We start from the raw sequence: 25,684 nt of genomic DNA on the forward strand, positions 1-25,684 counted from the left end.
GCGAGGTTTTCGTCTTGCACATAACGTGTTTTATAGAAAACGGGTTTACTTGAGGTGTGGAAAAGGCGGTGGAGTGGAGGGAGGGTGTGAGGCAGGGGAACAGCGGGCAAAGCAAACATGAACTCGGCGACGAAAACCGCAAAAAGTTTGAACCAACAACTTGTACCTTTGAAAAGGGCTTTGATTTAAGTGCCAGCAAGCTATTCTAATATTCTTTGCGCAAGATCTAGCAACAAATCAAGAAATTACCAACTGTTAGGTACACTTTTTGTTTAGTGTATAACCTCTTTCTTTTTATACTCCTTCTTCTCCTTCTGTTCGCCTTCTCCCTGCACAACGTCTTAAGATAACTGGTTAAATGTAGATCGCTACAGGGGGTGCGAAAGAGACGGACACACACATGTGTGCGAACTTAACGAAGTTTACTTGCTCAAGCTCAAGCTCAAACTTGTTGCATGTCTACTATCGCCGCACCTTTCGCACCTATTTTATACCCAACTTGTTGCTGGCCTTTACTATTTTTATTTTTCTTGACTAATTTTCCCGACTGGTTTTTCTTGTTGGCCACTGAAACGAGTTTTCTTGGAAAAACGCACTCAAATCCTTTGGCAAAATGCAACATGTTGCTAAAGGCAAGCTGAATTTCCATAAATTTTCTTCTATTTATTTTGCTTAGGGCCCATTTTCACTTATTTTCTGCATTCACCAACGGCATAAAAAATATATTTTTAAAATATATAAAATCACACAATTCTTAAACAAAATTCTGCTTGCCCCTCTATTTATGTATATATTTAGCTTCATTTTCAACTGCAAATGGAACTACATAAATTAGCTGCAGTTAAAAATAAAATATTATTTTTAATTATTTTAAAATTTTTTTGTGTTTCTGGACCTCTAAAAAATAAAGTAACTAATTTATTATTTGAGTTGTGAACATATTCAAACTTAAGAGAATTACTGTGCTTGGTTCTCTTAATAAAAGTCGCATCGAACATGTTAACTCCACTTAACAGCGCTGTTAGCCGCTCTCTTCAAACGTGCTCGAATCGAACTTGTGCGGACTGTGTGTGGAACTTGAATTTTGCGGCTGCGGCTCAAATTTTCGTTTCTCTTTCTCTGTGTGTTTTCCCATTTCGGATCGAACGCTTCGTGGAAAAGTGAGTGCGCGTTGTCTGAATTTCCCGCCGCGTTTTTCGTCGATTTCCGCGTGTGTACGAACAACAACTCACCAGCAGCAACAACAACAGTCCCAAACTATTGGGTTAAACCCAGAAATTATACTAAATTTGAGGTATACAATTAATATTTTACAATATAACTGTGCAAAGTGTGTGTGTGCTTTCAGTGGCATCAAAAGACCAAAAGCAGCGGAATACAAAATCAAAACAATACAAACAAACAACAGTAAATACTAAACAAAAAATGGATTTTATTTCAAATAAACAACAGTTAAAACTTTAAGAAAAGGAAACGAAGCTAAAATAAATAAGAAAAAACGCAGCATCTGCGTCATCTCTATCTCGCTCCCTCCCTCCCGTTCAATCCACGATCTCTGGCGATCGCTCTGTCCCCCTCGCACTCGCACACCTTTACCGATTTACCTGGGAAACAGGTTTGGCGTCCATTTCGTTTGTGTGTGTGCGTGTGTGATTGTGTGCTAAGGTGTATTGGTGTGTTTCTTGGAAACCTTTTAAGTGATTTTCTTACCTGCTCAAAAGTACAACAAAAGCAATAAAAACATGTTGCAACTCTGAAGCAACAACAACCACGAAAAAGTGTGAAGCATAAATGCAGTTATAACTGTGAAAAAGGAGAGGTAGATAAAGGTGAAGCCAAGATATGTGTAGATAAAAGTGACGAAAAAGAAAACTCAAGCAAAGTAAAGAAACCTGTTACTTTTTTTCTCAATCTAGCATCAACAAAAATGAAATAAATAATACAAAATAATTTAAGAACTAGTGAAAATTTCTGGTAAACAATGCCTAATGCAAATAAAACAAATAACTGTAATACAATTTAAAAGATAATGTGCATATAACTACCAGTAAATTATCTCTAGAATGACATGGAATACTAAGGACCAAAAAGCGATAATTTCAACTAAAACTTTATTGAATAAACAATAAAAAACAAGAGTGCCCATCTTAACCCTACAAAGCCGAGCCAGTTCTAATCGACATCATCATTCTTAACCCTTTTCAGTTGTTCTTCTTCGTTTTCGGATACCCGTTCAAAGTTTCGAGTGCAATAAATAAAAAATTCTTCATCATCGAACGCATAAAAACATTTACCAACGCAATGGAGCGTTGCAACAACATCAGTAACTGCGAATCGGAATTGGAATAAGAAGTCCAGCGAAAATCGCAAAACTTGTTTTTGCACAGGGAATTGGAAGTACCACCCCCACCCAACGATAAGCAAAAACAGCAGAAACATATATAAAATATATATTCAAAATATAGTCACAAAATGAGGCGAAAAACTGCCATGAAAGGGATGGCAATAGTCAGCAGCAGGAGTGCGAGGAGAGCGGCAACAAATATGTGCAACTTTTTTCTCATCGGTGAGTTTGATAAGAAGTTCTTTGCTTGCAAAAGAATTATATATAATTGCTAAGAAGATTACGCAGGTTTCCACAGCTGTAATTCCAGCACAAAAATATTTATAGGGCTAACACTGAGTTTATTTATTTATCAGTAAGAATGATATCTTCCTATAAATCCAAATCCCTTTTTGTTCGGCACACGCATATCACAAATCAATTAAAAGTTTCGGTTCCGCCCTTGACATCTCCTGTTTATGACGGCTCCCCATTTTCCGCAATTTTCTTCCGGCGTTTTCCCCCAGTTTTTCCAAACTCGCCTTTGCTGTTGTCACCTTGCGACGTCAGTTTAGTTTTTTGTTGATCTAGGTTGTTGCAGCTTGACGTCAGCGTAAAGTTTTTTATCAGCTCCCCAAGCCTCCCCCAACTTTCCACGCTATTTTCCGCACCTCTTCCCCCCTTTCTGTTGAATCCTGTCAATTGGCAGCATTTACTGGGAAGCTATTGAATCTGAAGCTGAAGTACAGTCAATATTCCATAAATAAAACGGGTTAAACAAACTACATATATGTGTATGTATATACTTTCCCGCTTTGGGGAAATCTGTATCGCCTTAATTAAAAATTCCATCGTAATTTTTCACTTTCCGTATGCTCCGCATCAGTTAGAAAATGCGCTTATTATGCAAGAATATTTACTGTCACAAAATAAAAAAAAGGCGCATAACTGGGGGAGCCAGTGGCATAAGTATAAGAAAACTTTAGTTTGGCACGCTTCGGCAAAAGCTCAAAGAAGCTGGGTCCGCCAAAATCGAATTTTTGAAATTTGAAAGGTGGAATCGTTTGACCATCGTTTGACCATGTTTGACCACCAATTACTTTTTTTTGACCACGTCCAGTTTTGAAGATATGGATTTTCGAAAATTTTCGAAAATTTTCGAACTTCAAAAATTTGACTTTTTTGAACTTTTTTTTTTTTAAATCGCAATAACTTCGTTTGACCACGTTTGACCACCCTTTAGAATTTTGAAAAAACTTTTAGTTTAGAAAATATAAGCACTTAAGCAATTAAGCATTTTTCATACCCCAAAACTAAATATTTTCAAACAAAATCGTTTGACCATCCTTTAAAAATGCTTTTTATCGTTTGACCACCCTTTAAAATTTTTTTATTTCGTTTGCTTACCCTTAAAAAAAAATATTTTCGTTTGCCCAACTCTTAAAACTAAATATTTTCAAAAAAAATCGTTTGACCATCCTTTAAAATTGCATTCTATCGTTTGACCACCCTTCAAAAATTATTTTTTTCGTTTGCTTACCCTTAAAAAAAATAAAAACGATTTCCCACCTCTTAAAACTAAATATTTTCAAAAAAAAACTTTTGACCATCCTTTAAAATTGCATTCTATAGTTTGACCACCCTTCAGAAATTATTTTTTTCGTTTGCTTACCCTTAAAAAAAAATAAAAACGATTTCCCACCTCTTAAAACTAAATATTTTCAAAAAAAAACTTTTGACCATCCTTTAAAATTGCATTCTATCGTTTGACCACCCTTCAGAAATTATTTTTTTCGTTTGCTTACCCTTAAAAAAAAATAAAAACGATTTCCCACCTCTTAAAACTAAATATTTTCAAAAAAAAACTTTTGACCATCCTTTAAAATTGCATTCTATCGTTTGACCACCCTTCAGAAATTATTTTTTTCGTTTGCTTACCCTTAAAAAAAAATAAAAACGAATTCCCACCTCTTAAAACTAAATATTTTCAAAAAAAAACTTTTGACCATCCTTTAAAATTGCATTCTATCGTTTGACCACCCTTCAGAAATTATTTTTTTCGTTTGCTTACCCTTAAAAAAAAATAAAAACGATTTCCCACCTCTTAAAACTAAATATTTTCAAAAAAAAACTTTTGACCATCCTTTAAAATTGCATTCTATCGTTTGACCACCCTTCAGAAATTATTTTTTTCGTTTGCTTACCCTTAAAAAAAAATAAAAACGATTTCCCACCTCTTAAAACTAAATATTTTCAAAAAAAAACTTTTGACCATCCTTTAAAATTGCATTCTATCGTTTGACCACCCTTCAGAAATTATTTTTTTCGTTTGCTTACCCTTAAAAAAAATAAAAACGATTTCCCACCTCTTAAAACTAAATATTTTCAAAAAAAAACTTTTGACCATCCTTTAAAATTGCATTCTATCGTTTGACCACCCTTCAGAAATTATTTTTTTCGTTTGCTTACCCTTAAAAAAAAATAAAAACGATTTCCCACCTCTTAAAACTAAATATTTTCAAAAAAAAACTTTTGACCATCCTTTAAAATTGCATTCTATCGTTTGACCACCCTTCAAAAATTATTTTTTTCGTTTGCTTACCCTTAAAAAAAAATATTTTCAAACAAAATTCAAATAAATCTCACAATTTTGGCAAAATACTCTCTCTTTCTCTTTCTTACTCCCAAGAACGTAATTGTTTGTTTGTCTGGTTCATGTAAAATTTATTTCAGTAAGCTGTGGCACCAATTCACACGCACACTTGGTACTTGCCGGTACTTGACAATGCATACATACGTACATATTACAAAAACATTATTGTGTATTCTGCTTATTCTTCACTAGTTTCTTATGCTGAGCAACAACAATTTCATTTGCTTAACAGTTACTTCGCTGTCCGACTGAAAAGCTACATAGCTAAAAATCAGTCGTACGTTTCGTTGCTAGCAAATTGGTTTACATACATACAACCCAGAAAACTTAATAACAATTGTGTTTGCTTTACCATATTGTTATCCAACATAATTTGGGGTTTTCATAAGCATTAAAAATAAGTATTTTCATTTTTTATTAAATTTGATTTTTTCAGTGCAGATAGCAGAACCGAAAACGTGTATGTGTGTTTTATTTATATGCATGTGTTGGTTCTATACAAATACACCTCCGGTCTTTAATCGTTTCTTGGGAGTAAGAAAGAGAAAGAGAGAGTATTTTGCCAAAATTGTGAGATTTATTTGAATTTTGTTTGAAAATATTTTTTTTTAAGGGTAAGCAAACGAAAAAAATAATTTTTGAAGGGTGGTCAAACGATAGAATGCAATTTTAAAGGATGGTCAAAAGTTTTTTTTTGAAAATATTTAGTTTTAAGAGGTGGGAAATCGTTTTTATTTTTTTTAAGGGTAAGCAAACGAAAAAAATAATTTCTGAAGGGTGGTCAAACGATAGAATGCAATTTTAAAGGATGGTCAAAAGTTTTTTTTTGAAAATATTTAGTTTTAAGAGGTGGGAAATCGTTTTTATTTTTTTTTAAGGGTAAGCAAACGAAAAAAATAATTTCTGAAGGGTGGTCAAACGATAGAATGCAATTTTAAAGGATGGTCAAAAGTTTTTTTTTGAAAATATTTAGTTTTAAGAGGTGGGAAATCGTTTTTATTTTTTTTTAAGGGTAAGCAAACGAAAAAAATAATTTCTGAAGGGTGGTCAAACGATAGAATGCAATTTTAAAGGATGGTCAAAAGTTTTTTTTTGAAAATATTTAGTTTTAAGAGGTGGGAAATCGTTTTTATTTTTTTTAAGGGTAAGCAAACGAAAAAAATAATTTCTGAAGGGTGGTCAAACGATAGAATGCAATTTTAAAGGATGGTCAAAAGTTTTTTTTTGAAAATATTTAGTTTTAAGAGGTGGGAAATCGTTTTTATTTTTTTTTAAGGGTAAGCAAACGAAAAAAATAATTTCTGAAGGGTGGTCAAACGATAGAATGCAATTTTAAAGGATGGTCAAAAGTTTTTTTTTGAAAATATTTAGTTTTAAGAGGTGGGAAATCGTTTTTATTTTTTTTTAAGGGTAAGCAAACGAAAAAAATAATTTTTGAAGGGTGGTCAAACGATAGAATGCAATTTTAAAGGATGGTCAAAAGTTTTTTTTTTAAAATATTTAGTTTTAAGAGGTGGGAAATCGTTTTTATTTTTTTTTAAGGGTAAGCAAACGAAAAAAATAATTTCTGAAGGGTGGTCAAACGATAGAATGCAATTTTAAAGGATGGTCAAAAGTTTTTTTTTGAAAATATTTAGTTTTAAGAGGTGGGAAATCGTTTTTATTTTTTTTTAAGGGTAAGCAAACGAAAAAAATAATTTTTGAAGGGTGGTCAAACGATAGAATGCAATTTTAAAGGATGGTCAAACGATTTTTTTTGAAAATATTTAGTTTTAAGAGTTGGGCAAACGAAAATATTTTTTTTTAAGGGTAAGCAAACGAAATAAAAAAATTTTAAAGGGTGGTCAAACGATAAAAAGCATTTTTAAAGGATGGTCAAACGATTTTGTTTGAAAATATTTAGTTTTGGGGTATGAAAAATGCTTAATTGCTTAAGTGCTTATATTTTCTAAACTAAAAGTTTTTTCAAAATTCTAAAGGGTGGTCAAACGTGGTCAAACGAAGTTATTGCGATTTAAAAAAAAAAAAGTTCAAAAAAGTCAAATTTTTGAAGTTCGAAAATTTTCGAAAATTTTCGAAAATCCATATCTTCAAAACTGGACGTGGTCAAAAAAAAGTAATTGGTGGTCAAACATGGTCAAACGATGGTCAAACGATTCCACCTTTCAAATTTCAAAAATTCGATTTTGGCGGACCCAGCTTCTTTGAGCTTTCGGCAAGGTTTTTCCCCTCTCACACACATAATACTTTGCTTACAAAATGCTTTTTAATACTTAAAGAACCCCTGGAAAAACCTGCTAAAAGCCAAAGGGCTGGGGCTAAATTTAAATGTGAATTATATCCACTCAATCGGGCAAATCGGTCAAGGGAACTCGAAAAAGGGGTGCAATTCCTTTATTAATTTGTCTGCGATTAGTTGGGGCTCTGGGTTTCCCACTGAGTTTTCACCCCCCGTCAAAAGATATATTGCACCATTAACTTTATGGCACTTTGCCGCGTTTTCAGCTTGTGTTTTCTGTATTCTGTTTTCTGTGTGTGTGTGTGCAATCAGTTAATAAACAAAACGTGTTGATTTGACATCTTAATTGGGCCTTTGACACGCGTTTTCCAGCGCTTTCATACGAACTACTCGTAAAAGTCGACTTTGCAGCTTAACTGTCAACGCCTCCGACCAAATATAAAAAAAAAAAACAGAAAAAAGAATAAAGTGGCCAGAAGCAGAACTCAATGAACTCTCTGTGGAGGTTTTTTGGCCTCAAGCTTCTGGGGAATTGCTCCACTCGGGGGCATTATTGGATTTGATGACACTGGCCAGGAGGGAATTGACATTCAAGGGAGGCGGGCGGGGGGATCAGGAGATCAGACATTAAAAACGCATTAAAAGATTAGCAACGCGGAATGTGGAAAACTTAAGACCTCTTGCGGCTTAGGATAATAATTACTGGGTAATGGCAAATAGAATGAACCGATAACCTTGGCTTCCAAGTACACAACTGGCATTAGTTTATGATTTAAAATGTATTTCTTTATTTATAAAGGTTCTAAACCACCATTTTTCCAATATATTTTTATCCTGGTCTTGTGTCTTTTTTCTACACCATCTTCTCTTCGATTGTCACCACATTTATCCTGTTGATCCTGTTGAAGTGCATTCCAATTTGGCTGAGTTTTCCTTGGAAAATCCTCTGTGCGCCTTTTGTGTGTGTACAATAAAATGCTCGAGGAGCAGCACAGGATATTGCTTAAGAAGTGCTTGAAAAGGCAGTTTGCAACAATTTGTGTGCGTCTCCTTCGGTTTTTATGTTTATTTCGCCTGCGTTTGGTTTTTATTTTCGTTTGTCTACCTGCTAACTGTCGTCCTTTTCCTTTATTTCCATGCCGCCGCTTTTCCCTTTGAGTTTTCCACATTCATTTCATTTCCTGGCTTTTCCAAATGCCTGGGCTCCTAAAATTTCCTTTGCCCCGCCGTTTTTTCACTTTTCCCTCCGTGTTTTTAGCGCGTGAATTATGATTGTGGCTTAGTTTTTCTCACTTTTCCGGAGTTGTTATTGTCCCTGTTTTTTTTTTTCTTTTTCTTTTGGCCTCTGTCACATCCTTTTTCACACATATACACGCACACACACGCTTCTGCTCCAAAAAATATCTGCAACTGCTGCAACTTTGAAATTAAAATAAATTAAACAAATATTTTGTTTGTTTCAAACATTTTTTACGTGCAAAATTCAGCGACGTGAGCGGAAATGGGTTGCCCCAAAAGAGAGCGAGAGAGAAGGGTGGCAGGGGTGTAGAAAGAGACAGGTGAAGCTGAGGCTAGCAACAGATGCAGTGGAAATGAGAAGCGCTTTTCCTGCAGAGCAAAATTTATCTATATGCGCAATTTGCATTTGCAAAATCAAAGCTGAAGTCGAGTCCACAGAAAAGTGGAAAAGAGAAGGCCAGAGGCATTGGCTACAAAGGGGTTTTCAGATACAATAAATTGGTTTAGCTAGCTGGCCACTTTGTTGTGCGTTGTGACAATATTGATACTTAGAGGGTCGGGTTTAATAAACAACAAAAGAAATGACAAACTAAATTTGAAATGTGTTTTGGGCATTTCTGCACAATTATTTGAGTTATTTTGCGCACAAAGAGGCCACTTGTAAAGGCATTAAATCAATACTGTAACTAAACAAAACTAGGACAGGTATTTGAATCAAGCTGTGTAGATTGAGAAGTAATACTGCGTATTATACGTTTGAAATGTAAAGTTTATTTTTCCCCAAAATTTCAATCTAACCCCATGGAATCAGCCACAGCTTTTTTGCCCCTCAAAGTTTCATTTTGGCAGCGCAGAACTAAAATAAACTCGTACCCCTTTTTGTTTTGATGCTTTGGCATATGGAATTTATAACTCGCAAGCGGAGAATTTATATCTCTCGGTTCGCATATCTGTAGTCATGTTTATGCACTCCATATTTTTCCCTTTTTTTTGAAGGTGGGTGGCGGATTTAAACTCGCAGCTGTTTAAACACGTTTCATACGCAGCCGAAATGCAGTCTGAATGCCACAACATACAAATGATGTTGCTCGCGGGTCGTAGACAATAAAATAGTGAATAAATATTATAATAAAAATTCAATAACATTTGCTGACTGATGACGAAGTTGCCGGGTTTCAGTTTGTTTAACCCTCCAAGCGACCTCGTCATTGGTTTCGGTTACAGAAAAATTTTCACCAGCACTTGCAGAAAATAAATAATTTTCTAAACTTTTGTACTTCTCTTTGCCTTTGCACGCCGTTTTTTGAAATCGACATGGCAATGATTTTTATAGTTTTTTCGTCGTCATTGCACCAAGCCAATTATGCACTTCGCTTTGACGATTGGCAGTATGTTAAAAATTAATTTCTGTAAATATTTGCATGAAGCGTTGATAGAAAAGCGCTTTTGCATTTCAATTAATGCTGAATAATCTCTGTAATGGTGTTCTGCATTCCACAAAGCTGCAGGTTTGCAGTCACCAAAAGGTGACTACTACAGCTACTGGCTCAACGGCTTATGAATATTAATTGATTAACCATTTTATTTGTTCATTTATTTATTTATTTTGTTTTGCATTCCACATGCGATTAAAGTCGCTGGAAAGACGCGTGACGTGATGGCATTTCTTGACCAACTCCACAGCGATTGTCATGCCTGAATAACCGAGCGAACCTCACCCAAAAGTCCCCTCACCTTTCTCACCTTTTGCTAATTGCGTGGCTACTGGAATTGGAATTGGAAATAGAAATGGGGGGAACCTGTCTTCGAGACACTTTGGATCATTAGCATGGATTGTGTTTTGGGTACTTGATGATGATGCCAATAGTTTTTGTGCAGCTCTGCTGAATTTCTACGCGAAATTCTTGATTAGATGGGAGCGTTGCGTGTTTTTGCTCTAAGCCCAGGCCTTAATGCTCTTTTTTACCTCTAAATGTTAATTTTCTTTGCTGCTTTTGTGTTGCTTAGCTAGTGTATTTCATAAAATATAGTACAAAATATATTATAAATGGTAATATTTTATTACAAATAAAATAGTGCGAAAAGTTCACTAAATGGTAATATTTTATTACAAATAAAATAGTGCGAAAAGTTCACTAAATGGTAATATTTTATTACAAATAAAATAGTGCGAAAAATTCACTAAATGGTAATATTTTATTACAAATAAAATAGTGCGAAAAGTTCACTAAATGGTAATATTTTATTACAAATAAAATAGTGCGAAAAGTTCAGTACCAGTTTAGAAAAGATATCATTAAAATATAGAAAAAAAATATGCAAAATAATGTAAAACACCTATTCCGCAATATATGATTATTAAAATTGTTTATTTCGTATGAAATTGAAACCATTGAATAATGGTTTCTGTTTATCAATAACAAAATGTTTGATAGCAACGCCTGCCTTTTGAAGAGCATTTTTCATTTGCCCACGTTGTGGGTTCTTTTGAATGTTTATTTTTTCTGGATTTTGCGATACTTATTCGTACCCTTTCAGCACTTTTTTTTCACTCGCTTTTTCGTTTTTGCCCATGCTGTTTTTATTTATATATATAATTCTTTCTTTCTTTAACTGCTTCAATCTTTCTTTGGCTTCTGTTTGCCGCGTTTTGCTTTCAGTTCTCCTTTTCTGCCTTTGCTTGGCTTCTTTATTGGGGATTGCTTTTCGCTTTTTCGCTTTCAAATGAGCCGCAGAGAGAAAATCAGAGAACAAATTCAAAGGCTGGTGGCAGAAATGAAGGGGCAGCCTGCTCTAATTTGTATGCGTAGCATGTCAAAAATCGTAGTGGTCAATACACTGATTGCTTTTGCATGTATCTTTACATTTATCTGGATCTGGATTCGTATCCGTATCTATATCTGCTTTGGGTATCTCTCCGCCATCGGAGTATCTCACACTGCACAAACATATCTGAATTTATTTTTTTTTGGCCGCTCGCACGTTTCATGTTTCGCTGATAAATTTATAGCTGACTGTTTTTCGCCACCGGTTTTTTTTTTTGCCTTGATTGGAGTTAGCGGGTTAAGTGGACTTGGGGCTTAAGAGGCTGAAAAGGCTGGTTTCAGGTTGAAGAGGGTTTTATTTTTCAGAGGGCGGAGTATCTATGGGGAAGTTGGCCAAGTCTTGATCAACTGGAATGAGCTTAGAATGAGGAGGGTCTATCTTAGAGTTTTCGGCTTATTTCGTTGTAAAGTACTTATGGATTTATAAGGAATGCTTCTCTACACTGGAAAAGTAAACTATACACTTATAATAAACCTTTAATTTTAAATAATGCATCTATCTATGCATAATAAATCCGTATTAAATGATTATATTTATATTTTAACCCCCCTGTTTGGAAATAAGTCTTTGGGACCATAAAATACCTCTGAAATGCGCAATCCGCCTAAATAAATAGATTAATTAGACCTCATCCGAATGTTTCGATTTCGTAGCCAGAGCCTGCAGGCCATAAACCTTAACCCTCTACAACCCCTGTCTGGATAAAACCTCATAATGATCGTTTAGCACTCGAATTTGTTCAAATCGCTGTAGAGCAGGGAAAAGAACAACAAAGGCGGTGGAAAATGTGTAAAGTTTTCCCAATGGGCTGCAACCCTCGGTGAAAAATTGAAGACACCGAAATCAGTGCATCCCTTAACCCATTCCATGCGCTAAAAATGTACAAAATGCAATCCCCTTTGGTTCAATCCAATCCAATCCTATGCCTTTGTTACTTTTGCCGGGTTTCTCAAGCATATCAATTCGCTTTTTTAGGGTTGTGCATCTGCCACAAAAGAGCAGGGGGTGGCAGCGTTGGGCTAGGGGGGCTTTGGGGGGTTAAGGGGTGTCCTCGTTTCGGTATCCGTCTGAGAAAAATGCAAAGCAACATTGTAAAAATTACGCAAAATGAACTGTGAAAACCTTTTTTGTGAAACGCATTTCGTTTCCAACGTTTAAGTCGTCACCCAGGGGCTAAAACCACCCCCTTCCACGACCCCGCCTCCTTTCGACACGCCCATTACGAATGGGGAAAGGAATATAAAATTTTACGCTATGCAAAACATTTTTCTAATCAAACATTCCATTTCATTTGCTCAATCGAGAAGAAGAGGGGTAGGATTTATCCTAAGGGTGGCTGTGTTTTAAGGGTTTTTGTCTTTGGCCACAGTTGAAGTTTTAATTTCGTCTCAAGTGTAAAAAACTCATTTCAAATCCGGCTGCTGACTGTCATTCTAATGGGGAAACACACAAAAACACCCCTCGTAATGCTCATTTGGCCGACAGAAATTAAGACTTGGTGAAAATATTTCAACTCAACAAATAATAAATTCTTAAACTGGATATTAAAAAAGAAGAAAGGTTGGGCTATAATTTTGCAACCCCCACGAATCGAATCGATCTGGCGAACCCCAGAAGTGTTTTTATTAATTTCACTTTGCACTCGGAATATTTATATATTTTATTTTTATGCATTGCACAAAATTGATTTGACTACGGAATCAAACAGAAAAGATTGGTGGAGAATGGTGGAAAAAACCTGCGGGAAAAGTGTAAAAAATTGCATTTGATTATTTCCATTTTTAATCATTTCGCCAATATTTTTTCTATCCATTGTTTGTCGTCTGCATTTATTATATAACACTCATTGCACTCTCTGAATCTACCAACCCCTTGCCACGATTTATTTTTAAATTTTTGCATTAAACTGGCTTTCGTTTTCAACTGGGGAAAAAAAATGTGTGTATTTTTATTGAGTTTCAGTGAAGCGCATGAAATGGCAATAAAAGTCTATGAATGGGATAAAAACCCAGCTCTCTATCCCCCGCTCTTTTTCACTTGATCATTTTTGAATTATAAATGGAAATACAGAGCAATGTGCGTTTAATTAAAAACTCTAAAGTTTCCTTAATCAGCGGACGGGTGGGTGGCGTGAGTTCAAGTTGGGGGGTTAAATTAATCCGCAAGACGCGGAAGAACAATAAGACTACGAAAAATGGGGTGAGAAAAGTTGCTTCGATAAATTAAAGATGAATTATGAATGCGTTAATTAATTGCTGTTCAGCTTCAGCTGGGTTTAAAGATCAAAATGATTAATGTAAATTATGCGGATCAAATTTCCAGTTATGGTTATGACGGCAAACGAAATATTGGTCAAACTTAGATGGCAATTATCTCCTTTAATTATTTTCATCTTGTGTAATGCTCAAATTAAATATCCAGTATTATATTCCGCTACTGCGCATTTTATTTAAAATATATTTATATATATTTTTAGGTATTTAATTATCCTCTCGTAATCACCTGCCAAAAGCGTAAAAGGCGCTGACAAATGATGGCTGCTTGAGTATCAGATTTAAAAAAAAAAAAAAATTGAACCAGGAAAAATACAAATAAAATAAGGAAGGCAAATAATGCGCACTGAATTCAATTGACAACCAAGGAGGGCGGCAAAAAATCAATTTCCAGTGAAAATGTATGCGAAACATTTTTTCGGCGCCAATTTGACTTGGTCTTCGCCCTTATTTCTCTGCCCTGATTTTCCCTCGTTCTTTGTCTGGCAATGAAAATGCGCTTGTAATAATAACTTTGGGTAGAAGTGTGGGGAACATTCGGGTTGGTTCTTGCGGCCATAGAAGGCTAAATTCAAGGACAAACAAACAGAATGTGAAGTCAAACAGTTTCTTTTCTGGCTCCTTACTAAAACCCCCGCGTTCCACTGATTTTCCATCGCTTTTCGGACTGGCAAACATTTTCTCCTTCAGGCTGCAAAGCAGGCATAACTCTGCTTAGAAGTACACGGCTGTATTTTCCTGCCTTCTTTTTTCTTGTTTAAGTAATTTTCATTACACTAACCTCAAGGCTGGGAAAGTGCACTTCAACAAAATAACTATGACTGCTAGATTCAATAACAATCCAACTAAAATATGTTTTAAATGTAATATATATTATTACACAACAGTTTACAAGCTACACCTGAAAATTGTTTGTTGTTTTACTTATTTTTCGAGTGTACCGCCCCCAAAAATCGTGGTAAATGTTCTAGCAGGCTGAATAAATTTGGGAATGGCTTGGCATAGGGAATTTCAGTTTCAGCAAAGGCAGCAATAAATTTTAAAGACGCCTCCAGGGCAATTTTAAAGCCTAATTTCCATTTTGGGGCGGTTGGGGTTGCAGGTGAACGAGGAGGGTGTGTTGTGGGGCAGGTCTAATCTAAGTTGAAAAACTTTTGCCTACCTTGAGTGAAAGTCTTGGAAATGGAGAGGAACTACTTTGCGTAATTATGTCAATTGCCATTAGGGAAATGTTTTTTGGGGGCCAAATACCCTTAAACCTCCTATTTAAACACCCCTCTTTTTGCAGCCATCGATATGTTTCGCCTTCCCCCTTCAGATTTTCCCTCCCGCGTTTGCCTGTCTGTGTGTTTTGTCCTTTGACTTCCATCTAGTCGAGGAATATGTCTTTGTCTGCTTTTCCGACTAGAATGCTTGGGGGATTGTTATCGTGGAGTAGGGTGGCTTGCTAACCAGCATAATCCCTAACACTTCAAGGACGAAGAGGGTAGAACAGAATCGCTGTTGCGTGCCCAAACACATTCCAGTCAAAATACGCTTAACTAGTGCCGCAAAATCAATCAAAAGTCAGTTTACGATAGCTAGGGATTCAAATGTCGGGTGGGGGTGGTGATGGGTAAAAGTGGCTGGGATAAGCGAAGTAAAGCCTGATTAACAAACATGCCGCCAAAACGTTTGTCATTAATTTTGCACATAATTGAAAATTGATTACACACGCGTGGAAAATATCAAAAAGACTGAGAAAATATTCACTAAATTAAAAATAAAAGCGACCTTTAAGCATGGCACTTTTTTTTTATTATTTGCGGCGAAAGCTTATTAAATATGAATTAATTTCAATTAATTTGTCATTTGTGAAGGTGATGCGCACCACTATAATCACACATGATTTTGTGTAAATATCTAAAGGGGTACTTGTGCTAATTTGTTTCTTAGCGTAAGTAATACTTAAGTGGCTTTAAACAAAAAAGAAATGCTGATTATTATACATTGTGTGACTTGGTTTTCTTTCTGACTTAGATCATTTTAGTAAAATGATATGTTTTAGGGTATTTAGCAAGTCGCATTTGCTGTTCAAACAGCACTCCTGTTGAATTTCATAAATAAAATGCATTTTAATTAATTTTGCACAATTTGATGCGTTTGTCAGAGTCTGTGAATGTCCTCAACTCACCATTCAAGCCCATATTTATGTGTTTGTCAATGTTTACATAAATGTTTAATAGACCAGATAAATTTCAATGAATTGACTTTGCAACAGACACTTTAGCCATTTTAATGCCAGACATAAGCAAATTAATTTATTTATTTGCAATGATAAAAGTTCGGCCTGTTTGTTTGCAAATTATATATACATTTGTTATGTTATAGGAATATTTCCCTTTTTATTTGCCCATAATGCGTGTTTATTTTGCTTGTTTAATTATAACTAAAAATGTATCGAAAGTGTGTCCTTTTTTTATTTTCTAGCATAGAGAATAATTTAATTATGCGAGCTGAAACTGGCCTAAAGAAAGAATTTGGAAATTATTCATAGAAATTTCGTATTCGGTGCCAGAATTTGTATGTTTTTATTGCGAAAATTTAAACAGGAAAAAGCCGAAAATTAAGTGAATTTTTTATGAATAAAATAATTGCCCGAAGCTTTAAGGATTTGTGTGAATGTTTAATGAACGTGCAATGCACATTCAAGGTTTTATTGGGGCAAATAAGTGACTAAAAGCATTTAACAAAATCTTTAAATGGCAATTATGTGTGCTTTCATTTTATTTCAAAGTTATTATAAAATATAATTTTTTTAAATTCACGTTTAATTTAAATGTTTTGCTGGCCAGTTTGCAGGATATTCGCAACAAAATAGCTGGCTGCTTTTATTAGTGGTTTTACAGCAAATCATAAAAAACTTGCAGCACATTGCTAATTTATTCATTGTTGGTAGATTTTTTATGCCCCGGCGACAAGGGGCATATAAAAAGCAAAGAACTTTACACTTCACAGCCAGCGAAATGATAAATAAACCAAATGCAATGCTAGAAATTCTTCACGATTGTTTATTAGCGAGGTGTATAAATATTTAAAAGGCTCTAACCAATTGCGATGACGTGCCTCACCTTCCAATTATACGTGCCCCAATTTCGGGGCTTCTTTTTCTGGCCGCCTGTCTTGTTCGCTACAAATTTTGAAATGAACCCGAACTCTGGGAGAGAAAGCAAACAATAAACAAAAGCATAAAATTGTCGGTGTAAATGGGGTTTATTACAGCGCATCAGCACGAAGGGAGAAACCTGTACATATGTATGTAGGTACATACATGTGTGGAAAAGCAGCTGTCCAAGCAGAAAAGTGGGAAAAGGTGTGAAAATTAAGCACAGCACCTGGGGAGAATGCGGCCCACCATCGATTAGTACACTGAAAACAAACGCATCCAATACGCGTTGTGATCATCGTGTTTCCTACGCGGATATCACAAAGATATAGTGTCAAGTGTATTAAACTCAGTCCTTAGCTATCTTTACTTTAGTTTCTGCTCAGATTTGTATAATTCAGCTGCAGAGATAAAGTTAGTTACCTTTAGTAATGATTGTAGATCTTATAATCCGCATTGGTATCTATAACGCATTCATTATGGTTATTATAATATGTGAATCAATTTGCTAGTAATACGCTGTCCCACTTGGCAAGCGGTGTACAGTCGCAACCGTATTTTTTGTAGCTTTAGCAACACTTACAGTAATCTTCAAAGGCAATGAACACTGTACGTGACTTGCGCTTGATTTATAACAGTAAAAAGAATGTCACAAGCGGAAAAATAAATAAAGTAAGAGAACATACAAGAAGTGTTGTAAGAAGTGGCTCAAAGAATCAGTGGGAAAACGGTAGTTGCGGCTGGTTTTGCTTAGTCAGTTTATGTTTATCACCGGAGCGTTGCGAGAAGACCGAAAAGACTGGTGACTAAAGTCGGAAGACTGATGACTGAAGACCGAAGACTCTCTTCCCCCGCCCGTGGTACTTAAAAGATCATTAGCAAACGAAAGAGTGGCAGATTGGGAAAACAGCAAAAGAACCAGAGAAGAGGAAATAAAATCCAGCTAAATTGTCAACTTGTTGCGCCAGCCACGCCCACACAGACACAAATGGGAAAACACATCCAATCATAACGCCTATAAACCACAAAAGCAAAAAAAAAACAACAAAAAAAGCGGAAAAGAAAACTAACAAAAAAAGGAAGAACGCTGCCAGCAGCTGCCTAAAACAGTTGGCAAACAATTTAGTAAACCGAGTGTCCTATCTCTGGATGTAAATACTCCTATTTTGGGCTATAACGGGTTAAGGTGATGGAGTCTGTGATTACTATCTAACGCTATTTCTTTTCCTATTTAGATAGAGATAGAGATAGACAGATCATATAGGGTAATTTAAAGAAGGGTGACTCGTAATTCGGCTATTATGCTTTTGGGGGATTTTGTGAGCTTCTTCTCTTTGAGTTGCCACCAATGCTAAATCCACTTGTCAAATGCAGACGCGAAAAAAAAAAGAAGCGAGTGGCGGAGGGTGGATATTCTGGGGGCTTCACATGGAGAAGTGGACAGAGGAGAACTGGACTGGGAATTAAGTGGAGAAGGGAGCCGCAGATGCGCCGCTGACATCTCCGCCTTAAGAGTGTCAAAACAAAACTATTTATTTCCCTCACTCGAAACCGACAAAGACGAAGAGTGCATTCTCTATACCCACTCCCAATTTTTCCCCTTGTTGCATTTCTTTTTAAATTGCGGCGACATTGAAATTAAATTGTCTGTGTGGCGTCTTCAAAAAAATGAGGGGGAAGTTGAGCACAAAATAAATGCTGCTGTGCGGCAATGAAGAATTATTCGTAGAGTCGTCAAGATCTCATCTAAATTGCAAGCTCGACTATTTTTGTGTACGCTTTTTTGGTCAAAAGAATGGCCAATTTTCAGCGATAAAACGCATTATGAGTGATTTTAATGCATAAACATTTTATTTCGTTTCTATGCTCACAAAAATGTTATCAATGGTTGCGTTTTTGTACGTTCTATTTGATAACTGAATTATTCGTTTTGCTAAGAGCCAATAAAGCTGTGCAAAAAACAAAATATACAACTTTGGATACACATAAGAAGATTATAAATAAATTGCGATGATTTCGTTTATATGAAAATAATTGTATGTGCTATATGAAAAATCAGAAGCAAACTCTTTAAACTAATCAAATAATTGAATTAATATTCGGTTCAATTGATTGCCAGTTGTTAGGTTAAAAGAAACATATACTTTTCATTCACAATGTATAAATGCGCACAATTAGATTGTTTTGGAAAATTTTTAAAGCCTCATGGAATAGAACTGAAAAATTGTCTGAAAATTCTTCAAAAGCATGTGTACCTCAAATGGAAAAGTAGAAAATCCACAAAAAAGCCAACCAGCAGCAGCAACTTGCAACTGACAACATGCAACTTGTGTTGCTGCCGCTTACTTTAAGTGGCTTTTCTGCTGCTGTGGCAAAATAACTGGAAAAAGCATCAGCCACATGAGGAGCGGCGGCAGGGGGCGTGGCCGGAGGCGGTGGGTGGTGCTATATTAGCAGGGGCATTCCCATGCGAGGGGGGAGGCGACAGAGAAAGCAGAACGAGAAACAGCAAAATTGACAAGCGCAACATTGAAATTGCTACAATGACAAACTGCAATGTGGCACAGGCGGTGCGAAAGAGAGGGGCGATGCGGCGGGAAAAAGAGAGACGGGCGATGCAGTGCCACTTGACAGAGACGAATGGTGAAAGAGAGAGGGACATAGTGGGTGGGAGGGAAAGCCAAGAAGTGCTGCACGTGCGTCTCTGGCACACAGACATTTAAATATAACCAAAGATTGCCGCAGATGCTGCAGATGCACTTAGGAAAATGAATACACTTTTTGCTGACTCCCGAAAAGAAACACAAGTTTTGAAACTGAAAAATGTTATACTATATATCTTATAATAAATATATTAAATATTTGAACTTCCGAATAAGAAGAAGTGTAGTTTCCTTTTTGATTGTAGTGCAAGTTTTTTTGCTCAGTGCTTCTGAGGAAGAGTCGAAAAATCTACACCAAGTTGATGAGATGGGGGTCGGGGAAAGCAGGAGGGGGATCTCTGAGTAGGTGGCAGGGCATGTTTAATTAATGCAAAGTAAATAAGAAAAACGAAGGAGACGCCAGAGGAAACCAACAAAATTGATTGAGGAATGCACCACAGAGCGGAATATGCAACTCCAGCCCCCTCCCCATCCCCCTTTACCACGACCCTGCCTTCCTGTTGCATTGTTTTCCTGGCTATTTATAAAGTTCAGCTTCCTCCGCCGCCCGTAGATCGAGCAAAAATTGCTGGTAAATTGGTTTTTGGTGTTTTATGGTCGAAAATTCCCGGGGATGAGAGACAGTTCCGTAATTGCTGTGGGTTCCGTTCTTAAGACTCATATTGGTTCGTAAAAAGATCTACTCTAAACGTGTGCAATTGTAATTTATGTAGAAACATCGATTATTTCAATAGAGATAATTGCGCTGACATCATAATTAATACAGTCTTGACATTCTCGTTCTGAATGAACTTTATACAAACTGGTATTCAATGATGATGCATTAATAAAACTACCACATACTTGATGATAAATGTCGCAGAAATAGGAAACATTATTATCTTAAAGGTCAAGTTATATGCTGTTAGCAAGTAAATTGCATTTAACTTAAAGCACATTTATATCATTTAATTATGCAACTTATATTTTTAAGCGTTACTTTCCTCATTTAGATAACAATTTTTTTTGTTGACAAAAGCAATTAATGATGAAATATTGACTAATTATTTTTTTTTCATCTCATTTTAGGTAAGTCCACTGAATGATGCAAAATCCAAATAAAAAGCGCCTAAAATGGCTTGTGAAAGGCTTTTTTTTTGTTGTAAGTTTTTCCACTTCACTTCGTAAATTAACAATGCTTTTCCAAGATTTATAAATTATTTTCACAGAAAAAAGAAAGTGCCAACTAAAATAGCTGAAAAGCAGTACAAAAATAACTAATCAACTTCAAATATTTCTCTGTTACAAAAGCGAAAAGTAAAAGTTGTCGCTCCATCTCTTTGCTACTAAGTAGCTTTCAGCAGCTGCTCTCAAAGTAATTGTAATTTGCAGAAAAAGCAGATAGATAGATAAAATAGAAAAACATAAATAAATCCTAATCAAGTGTAACCAAAAGAGGAAAAGAGTAGTAAATCGAGTTATAGCGTAGCAAAAATTAGTTTCGTATTTCGCTCTGCAGCATTTTAAATGGATGCGACAGACATCAATCTCCTCAACTCCTCATCTTCGTCACATGCGTAAAGCTCATTTCATTCATGACAAATAACCCCATGAAAACCCCGCCGGAATACAACCACCCCCCCTTTCTCCCCTCTACACCCCATCCAAAAAAACAAGCTATCTCCGAGTTCAAATTTCGAAATTCGAAACGCTGCAAAAGAAGAGCTGTGAACGAGCTAGTCTGAGTTTGCTATTGGTTTCATCTCAGCACAGTTGCCATCATTGATATCAGTCTTAGCCCCTTTTAGCTCCCCCTCTTAACCCCTCTTAGCCACCCCATACGCCATTCAACCCCCCTTTTAGCCCCCCCCCCCGCTCTGTGCTGTCCTCGAATCAATGATGCGCAATAATTAGCGCAGCTATCGCTCGTTCCTGGAAGTGTACACGATCTTCACTCTGGGTTTTCATTTTCCAGCACCCACCCACCCTTTGCCATTCCCTCTTTGACGTCTTTCAAATCAAAAACAGACGCATCCAGTGCATTTTCCTTCGTGCTGCTGCATTCGAAAAATCAGCAATGTTCCTCGCTGTTTTCCATCGTTTGCACAACATTTGCAAGTTCACCAGAGCAGCGCAAACTTTTCTTTGCACGGTTCATAAAGGAACTTTTATTGTATACCATGAATATTAAAGAATTTTGAAATAATAAAGGAACAAGTATTTTAAAAATATTGCAATTTATAAATAGACAAATATAAAAAGCTGTTAGCTCAGTAATCGAATGAAGTTAAATCCAAACTTGTATCTCAAAAACTTGTGAGAGACCCAATTAAGTTTTCAATTAAATTTCATCCCTGAGTTTCAGTCAGCTGTTCTTGCCCCAGAAACAGTTGCGTAAATCAGAAAATGCAATGCACTCTGCACTCTGCACTCATTTCCCCATTAGCATCCATGTTTTCTCTGCTGTTTTGCTGCTCGCACCAAATTCGCGCATAAACAATTGACCCACGGATGCAGCCCTCTCCATTTTCCGAAACTTGTCCTGTAGCCGTCCATGTGTTTTCCCCTTTGGGCGACCAACTAACCGCAAATGTACAGGCAATAAAATGGCTCATCTGCCATGGCTGGCAATTCGCGATGTCCTTGCTGAGCCACGCCCATCAACCCGCCCCCCTTTGGAGCGCCTTTTTTGACCCCCTTTGGCGCCTTCCGTTGCATGTTTGCCAAATGCCAAGCATCATCATAATAATTATGGCAAAAATCGTCGCTGTCAATGGACGCATGAACACAGTCGGGAAGTGGGTGGTGCTGGGCGCAAAGGGTCGGTGGGTTGTGGGTGGTGTGCGGGGTGCGGGGTGTGGGGTGTGGGGTGTTAAGTGGGCTGAAAGGATGCCACTTCAAAATGGCAGCCAACATTCGATGGTCTCTCGAAGCCAAGTGGGTGGTTTTCCTTCTTTTTTTTTTTGGAGGTGCCCCTGATGAGCCCCCGAACCACACACAAAACCACAATTTCATGCGAATTTTCACCAGAACCACGCCCGCTTGGCTGCACTGGCCCTTTCACCGCCCACTCTTCAGGCCTTTCACTTTTTTTTGACCCTATTTTTGCATTTTTGGAATGCGTGTCTCGTAAAATTTTCCCTCTGCTGCCGCACTTTTTTTTTGTAGTGCTGCAACAAAAACAGGCGCCTGTCAATTTGCCGGCCACGCCTTCGTTTTTCCACTTTTCCAGGCATACGAAAAAAAAAAACGAAATGTGACATACAAAATCCTTTGCTCACCCGAAAATGGAGTGAAAAAATTATACTTTTACATTCCAATTTTTGTTTCTTGCTCCTTTATCATTTTGGGCCATAAATCATTTAATATGCACTTCCTTTACTTTGGCACCAAATATAACCTGTTCTAAAAGTTTTTCAGTTTTTTGTCTTAAATGCTAATTAAATAAGTCTTTGGCAAACAATTCGCTAAGTACTATATTTTTATTCAAGTTTCCGATGTGCTTTTTCCTTATCTGTTTTCGTCGCAGTGCATTTGCCAAGAGATTTCACTCCACCTGCATTGTTGGATTAAGATAAGAAAATGCATTTAAAATGTTGATTTCCCACACGCACTTAAAAAAAAGTTGAATCCAGAAAAAAATACTTTAAACGAAGAATCCAAGCCTAATGCTGATATAAATCTGTTTACGGTTTATTTTGGTTTCTTGTTTCTTTCCCATGATTTTTTCTCTGTTTGTGCTCGAATCTCATTAGGTCTCTTCTTCTCCATCTAGGCACTTGTCTCTCTTTCTAGATATTTTCCTATCTTTGCCACTGCACAAACAATGCAACAATGCTGCGGAGAATTTTCCTCCTAAGCTGCTAAAGTTTTTCTTTTTAATCTTATGGCAAGTGCATTTTGTGTGACGCCATCTCTTTCACTTCCCATCTACCCGTCCTTTTCGGCTTCGTCGTGTAGCAGATTGACATACAAACACAATTACAATGATCACGAAACACAACTGTAAAAAAAAAAAGCATATCGATCCCGATATCGATACCGTTACCACTAGTAAATGCAGTTGTGGCGTAGAGTGGCGGAAAAAGGCAAATCGAAGAAATTAGACGACTAATACAAAAATGAAAAAATAAAACATTTTCAAAAGTGGGGCAGCTTGGCGTTGTGGCGTAGAGGGGTGCAAAAGTCTTTGCAAATCGATAGAAATTGAAACAATACAAAAAAAAAATATCAAAACATTTCAAAGTGGGCGTGCAGCTTGGCGTTTGTGGCGTTAGAGTGGCGTGGCAAAAGTCTTGGCAAATCGATAGAAATTTGGAAGACTAATACAAAAATGAAAAAATATCAAAACATTTTTCAAAAGTGTGGGCGTGGCAGCTTTGGGCGGTTTGTGGGCGTTAGAGTGGGCGTGGCAAAATTTTTTTTGACAAATCGATAGAAATTTACAACACCAATACAAAAATGAAAAAATATCAAAACATTTTTCAAAAGTGTGGGCGTGGCAGTTTTGGGCGGTTTGTGGGCGTTAGAGTGGGCGTGGCAGCATGATTCGACAAACTTGCGCTGCGTCTATGTCCCTGGAGTCTGTATGCTTAATCTCAACTTTCTAGCTTTTGTAGTTCCTGAGATCTCGACGTTCATACGGACGGACAGACGGACAGACGGACAGACGGACAGACGGACAGACGGACGGACAGACGGACATGGCCAAATCGACTCGGCTATTGATCCTGATCAAGAATATATATACTTTATATGGTCGGAAACGCTTCCTTCTGCCTGTTACATACTTTTCAACGAATCTAGTATACCTTTACTCTACGAGTAACGGTATAAAAGAGGAAAAAACCTTAGAAACCTAAGAAGCAGTAAAACCTTGAGATACGATTTTGGCCTGCAGTTGGTAGGAATTTAATTTTGACTTCAGTTTATCGAATTGCAATAATAAAGAACTGAATGCAATAACCGCAGATGGCATCAAATAAATTTGGGAATAAAATCGAATTTCCCATACTGGCTGCTTCAACTTTAATTTATTATATTTTCAACAATATGTAGGTTATATTTCTTGACTCAACTCAAATCAAATTATATTTTCTCTCTGATCTGCCAACGGAATATTTGTACTTGGCTTAGTCAGCGTGACATTGAGTCAACGCAACAAACTGCTACTTAAACTTACAAAAGCTACCGAAAAGTAATGAAAAAAAGAGAAAAATATTTTACGCCTTAGTCAGCCGTCTATTTAGACCAACTTTAGATGGCACACATAATAATAATAAAGTTTATAATTATAAAAACCAAACGAGCCGACATTTCCGCTTTCAGTGAGTCACAGAATTGCGAAAATCCCAGAAAGAAACTTTCTGTTTAAACTTTTGGCTTAATGTGTGGGGTGTGAGTCATATTTAAGCAAAATAGGTAGTATATTTTTTACATTTAATTTAGGCAACAAAAGCTGCAGAAATTCAACCCAAGTTCTTTAAGATGCTCTCGGTGTTGGGAAAACCGTGTCAAGCCGAAAAATTCGTTTAGGTGAGCGGTAGGTGGGAAAGGGGGGCGTGGCGGGCGTCTGTCTACGAAAGAAAAGAAAAACTTGTCTCTCGCTTTTCACGAGCGCGTCATGCATAATAAGAGGAAAATGGAAGGTTGAATACCACGGAGAGGGGGTGGAAAATCAGGAAGAGGAAGCACAGGGTGCCACACATGTGCGTAGGTGCGAATGAGACGGCTGCGTGAGGAAGCGAAAAGGAGCAGGAGTCACATGAGTGCATTCAAATATTAAAAAACACCTCAGGATACTAGGTTAAAGAGGTGTGAGATGGGTGATGGGGGGAAAATGGGTGGAAAACTGAGTGGGATGCCTGAGAGGCGTGAAAAGGGGTGTGCCACTTAGCCAAAATTAACTAAAGTTGAGTTCGCCACTTTTGTTGCTGAAAAGCAGCAACTGATGACAGTTGAAAAGCGGCGAAAAGCTACCAAAAGCGCAGCTGGACACGGGGAAAATGCGAGGGATATGCCCGCCCTGTAAGCAAACTCTTCTGCCTTACTCATTTTCCACTATTTTCCCCTCTTACGCCTCTGTGCCAACTCTTCTTTGTCACCATTTTCATTTGCCAAAGTGAAAAATAATTAAAAAGGCGTTAAAAATGACAACAAACTAAGCGACAAGAGAAAGGGGCAAATATACCAGGAAAAGCGGACCAACGACCAAGGACCAAGATATCCTGAGATATCCTTTTGGCCCAGCCGTTCTGGCGTTGACACTTTAAATCATTTTGGTGCTGGCCCAGGATATTTTAATTATTAAAAGGATCCGCAGGATTTGCCGGGTTTGCCACACG

General features: G+C 36.9%; 1 protein-coding gene across 1 annotated transcript in view; it reads left to right on the forward strand.

Moving 5' to 3' along the window:
- The first annotated feature begins 1,126 nt into the window (after window positions 1-1,126).
- LOC120444046 (Down syndrome cell adhesion molecule-like protein Dscam2) overlaps window positions 1,127-25,684 on the forward strand; it is an 86,571-nt gene continuing 62,013 nt past the window's right edge. The window contains exons 1-2 of the mRNA XM_039623588.2: window positions 1,127-1,294; window positions 2,206-2,566. Of these exons, the coding sequence (XP_039479522.1) occupies window positions 2,473-2,566 (94 nt within the window). The 5' untranslated portion in view covers window positions 1,127-1,294; window positions 2,206-2,472. The remainder of the gene's footprint in view (window positions 1,295-2,205; window positions 2,567-25,684) is intronic.

The sequence above is a fragment of the Drosophila santomea genome, chromosome 2L (genome assembly GCF_016746245.2).
Source record: "Drosophila santomea strain STO CAGO 1482 chromosome 2L, Prin_Dsan_1.1, whole genome shotgun sequence".
NCBI lineage: Eukaryota > Metazoa > Arthropoda > Insecta > Diptera > Drosophilidae > Drosophila > Drosophila santomea.